Below are 5,000 nucleotides of genomic sequence, written 5' to 3' on the forward strand. Positions count from 1 at the left end.
GTGGGAGTTCAGACTGATCCAGACCGTACTGAATAACTGCCAGCTTGCATAAGGTCTTCAGACTAGGACTCAAGTCTAAGACATAAAGGTCATCATTGAATGTGTTGTATGGTCTATACCCTCCAAATAGGATGATACGATCTCCCACCATGCAACAGAATACCATGTGACTCCATCTTGAGTTTAAACATGGAACATTTCCTTTGGACTCAACCTTCTTCCAGGTCAAGGTCTCTGGACTGAATTTCCACATATCATTGAAGGTCTGGTTTTGGTTCCTGCCACCAAATATGTACAGCTCTCCATTGTAGGTAAAGGCTGAATGACCGTAGCGTCCTTCTGGAAGAGGCTGTGCAGAAGGTGTGTTCAACCATTGGTTGGTCTCTGTGTCAAACACTCTGATGGTGTTGTAGCTGACTCCGTACGCATATAAACCGCCCCCAAATATAAACATATTTGTCCCGATGACGGTGGCAGAGCGACACGATGTATCAGTAGGTGGAGTTCCTCTGGTGTTAATTAAAGTCCAGACCATCGTGGTGGTGTCCAACTTGTAGATGTCATCAGTGTCATATTGCATCAGAGTCATATTGCATCCTCCATAGATAAACATGACCTTCCCAACGACACAGGCTGAGTGGCCGTTTCTCCCCTGTGGAACAGTCCCAGAAACCTTGGGTGTGAGCATTCTGTGGTCGTCGACATCAAATGCATAAAGCACGTTTCTGTAGTTCCTTGTGTCAGTCCTTCCCCCCCAGATGTAGATGAAAGGGTCGATCAGCACAGCTGTGCGGCTGGTGGTCATGGGGTGAACCTCAAGGGGGCGTTCTCCTCTTCCACGTGTCTCTGGGGGCAACTTGGTCCAGCATAAAGACACTGTGTTGAAGACATGCACTTCAGTCCGACGCTCAGACTCGATAAAGTCTCCTCTAAAGCAGTACACTTTGTGGTCCACTGCTACAGCAGCATCATACGGAGTCTCTGGAATCCCTTTTAGGTGCACCGCCCAACGAAGCATTTCACACAGTAGTTTATAGATTTCTCCCTGTAAAAGAATGCAGTCCTGAAAACCTTGAATGAATGACTTGAAGGAATGCAGTCCTACTGTGTGGGTCAGCACTTATATAGGTTAGCGGGCCTACGTGTGACGTAGACACGATGTCACATGTAGGCCGAGTTGGTGTGTCGTAGATGACTGACGTCACAGACTGACCTGCTACTAGAACAATGCAATTCTGTTGAATATCATCTACCTTCGGAAATACAGACCCATCCCGCAAATTTTGCTAGACAATTACAATTTCAAGTCAGGTAATTTGGAGGGGTTTATCCACATGAGTCATGGTGTTTTTGCAACAAACGGTTAAATTATATTATATAACAAATATTCTCCTGTTAGACCGATGACAGGTTCTTGGTTTACTAATGATCCTAGATGACTGTTTCTATGTATGTGACGTATTACAGTGTGTTTCTGTTTATATGTATGTGACGTATTACAGTGTGTTGGTCCTGTGTATGTGACGTATTACAGTGTGTTGGTTCTGTTTCTATGTATGTGACGTATTACAGTGTGTTGTTTCTGTTTATATGTATGTGACGTATTACAGTGTGTTGGTTCTGTTTCTATGTATGTGACGTATCACAGTGTGTTGGTTCTGTTTCTATGTATGTGACGTATTACAGTGTGTTGGTTCTGTTTATATGTATGTGACGTGTTACAGTGTGTTGGTTCTGTTTATATGTATGTGACGTATTACAGTGTGTTGGTTCTGTTTCTATGTATGTGACGTATTACAGTGTGTTGGTTCTGTTTCTATGTATGTGACGTATTACAGTGTGTTGGTTGTGTTTCTATGTATGTGACGTATTACAGTGTGTTGGTTATGTTTCTATGTATGTGACGTATTACAGTGTGTTGGTTCTGTTTTTATGTATGTGACGTATTACAGTGTGTTGGTTCTGTTTTTATGTATGTGACGTATTACAGTGTGTTGGTTCTGTTTCTATGTATGTGACGTATTACAGTGTGTTGGTCCTGTTTCTGTGTATGTGACGTATTACAGTGTGTTGGTTCTGTTTCTATGTATGTGTCGTATTACAGTGTGTTGGTTCTGTTTTTATGTATGTGACGTATTACAGTGTGTTGGTTCTGTTTATATGTATGTGACGTATTACAGTGTGTTGGTTCTGTATGTGACGTACAACAGTGTGTTGGTTCTGTTTCTATGTATGTGACGTACAACAGTGTGTTGGTTCTGTTTATGTATGTGACGTATTACAGTGTGTTGGTTCTGTTTATATGTATGTGACGTATTACAGTGTGTTGGTTCTGTATGTGACGTACAACAGTGTGTTGGTTCTGTTTCTATGTAGGTGACGTACAACAGTGTGTTGGTTCTGTTTATGTATGTGACGTATTACAGTGTGTTGGTTCTGTTTCTATGTATGTGACGTATTACAGTGTGTTGGTTCTGTTTCTATGTATGTGACGTATTACAGTGTGTTGGTTCTGTATGTGACGTATTACAGTGTGTTGGTTCTGTTTATATGTATGTGACGTATTACAGTGTGTTGGTTCTGTAGGTGACGTATTACAGTGTGTTGGTTCTGTTTATATGTATGTGACGTATTACAGTGTGTTGGTTCTGTTTATATGTATGTGACGTATTACAATGTGTTGGTTCTGTTTATATGTATGTGACGTATTACAGTGTGTTGGTTATGTTTATATGTATGTGACGTATTACAATGTGTTGGTTATGTTTCTATGTATGTGTCGTATTACAGTGTGTTGGTTATGTTTATATGTATGTGACGTATTACAGTGTGTTGGTTCTGTTTATATGTATGTGACGTATTACAGTGTGTTGGTTCTGTTTATATGTATGTGACGTATTACAGTGTGTTGGTTCTGTTTATATGTATGTGACGTATTACAGTGTGTTGGTTCTGTTTATATGTATGTGACGTATTACAGTGTGTTGGTTCTGTTTATATGTATGTGACGTATTACAGTGTGTTGGTTCTGTTTATATGTATGTGACGTATTACAGTGTGTTGGTTCTGTTTATATGTATGTGACGTATTACAGTGTGTTGGTTCTGTTTATATGTATGTGACGTATTACAGTGTGTTGGTTCTGTAGGTGACGTACAACAGTGTGTTGGTTCTGTTTATATGTATGTGACGTATTACAGTGTGTTGGTTCTGTTTATATGTATGTGACGTATTACAGTGTGTTGGTACTGTTTATATGTATGTGACGTATCACAGTGTGTTGGTTCTGTATGTGACGTATTACAGTGTGTTGGTTCTGTGTCTATGTATGTGATGTATCACAGTGTGTTGGTTCTGTATGTGACGTATTACAGTGTGTTGTTTCTACTGTATTTATTACAGTGTGTTGTTTCTTGCTTGCTGTAAATCGCTCTGCATTAAGAGCGACGTGTGATGCATGATTTATGTACGTCTTAATTTATGCATGTTCCAGGGGGCCGGCCGTGCATATTAATCAGCACGGCCATATGCAAATGAGCCAGAGTTAGCCAGAAGCTCATTTCCATCTGCAGCAGTGTTGTTTTCGTCGACTAAAACCAAGACGAAAAATGTCTGTCGACCTTTTTTCAGTGACGAAAACTAAATGGAAACAAAGCTATGATGACTAAATGTTAGGAAGGGACTAGTGGACAAGAGATCCAGGATAAGTCATTTTACACTTGGTTGCACTTTGTGAGCTTGTAGATCGGCTATTTTCAGCAAGTGTAAAATCAGTCATTACGACGGCATCAAGGCCCGCCAAAACACATTTTAGTCGACTAAATCAACTGCAGATTTAGTCGACTATAATCTCATGACATTTAGTCAACTAACATTCCACACGAAAACATTCCGGGTGACTGAAATGTGACTGAAACTAATAGAAAACTATTGAAGAGACTACTGACTAAAACTAAAATCGAAATTTGCTGCAAAAAAAAACAGGTGAGCAGCAGGCCGTTGGAAAGTGGTGATACGAACTATCCATGGGCAAAAAGAAAATCACACCCATGTGAAGTGAGGGGAGCTCTTATCATTATTCACCTTTTTCTTACAGCCCATAGTGCAGGGGTGGGCAACTGGCGGCCCGGGGGGCCACATGCAGCCCCCACCTTCACTTAATGCGGCCTAATATCAGAATACTGATATATTATTGATTTCAGTGGTTTACAATTCCAAACCCGCTTTAATTACTTGTATTAAATGACTAGTACTTATAATGACTAGTATTAAAATGTTATTGTATTTTTGTGTCCAATGTAGTTATGTTAATAGTTCATAAAGTTATATAGGAAAGATAGCCGATCTACAAGATCAAAACGCGTCGCAGCGCGCCGCGTTTTGAGCTTGTAGATCGGCCATTTTTGCTACAACAGTAACATGCACGGTGGCCCTCTGGAGTGAGTGTGGATAATATAGTGGCCCTCTCCATCGTCAAAGTTGCCCACCCCTGCCATAGCGCATTGCGTTTGTGTGTGTGTAACAGGATTGTTATTGTATTTGAAGTCCGTCAAAATTCTTTTGTATATTTGGTTAATATATGCAGGGCTCTCTGTAATTTTCCAGGCGAAGGAGCAGCGGTTCTACTCCGAGTCTCTCTCGTGTGACTGAACTTCTCACCCTATCTCTAAGGGAGATGCTAGCCACCCAAAGAAAACTCATTTTGGCCGCTTGTATTCGCGACCTTATTCTTTCGGTCATGACCCACACTTCATGACCATAGGTGAGAGTAGGAACGAAGATTGCTCGGTAGACAATTTTACAATTTACAATTTAGGCATTTAGCAGACGCTCTTAATCCAGAGCGATTTACATTAAGCAAGAACAAAAAGCATGGGAATACATCACATATATAAAAAGCATTTATCAAGAAACATGCGTAAGCTAAGAACGTAACTAGAACATATCTATATATAATGACACTATACATATAAGCTATACATATATATTATACTATGCTG

General features: G+C 40.3%; 2 protein-coding genes across 2 annotated transcripts in view; both read right to left on the bottom strand.

Moving 5' to 3' along the window:
* The window catches only part of LOC306929261 (kelch domain-containing protein 3-like), a gene marked incomplete at both ends in the record, with an annotated part of 852 nt that extends 47 nt beyond the window's left edge, over positions 1-805 (bottom strand). Inside the window, one exon of the mRNA XM_079509703.1 lies at positions 1-805. This exon is cut by the window's left edge and continues 47 nt beyond it. Within this exon, the coding sequence (XP_079365829.1) occupies positions 1-805 (805 nt within the window).
* Positions 1-5,000, bottom strand: part of LOC306930095 (glutamate receptor 4-like) — a gene marked incomplete at both ends in the record, with an annotated part of 197,277 nt that overhangs the window by 139,427 nt on the left and 52,850 nt on the right. The gene's annotated exons all lie outside the window — the stretch shown is intronic.

Source organism: Electrona antarctica (assembly GCF_951216825.1).
Source record: "Electrona antarctica genome assembly, chromosome: 9".
NCBI classification, from domain to species: Eukaryota; Metazoa; Chordata; class Actinopteri; order Myctophiformes; family Myctophidae; genus Electrona; species Electrona antarctica.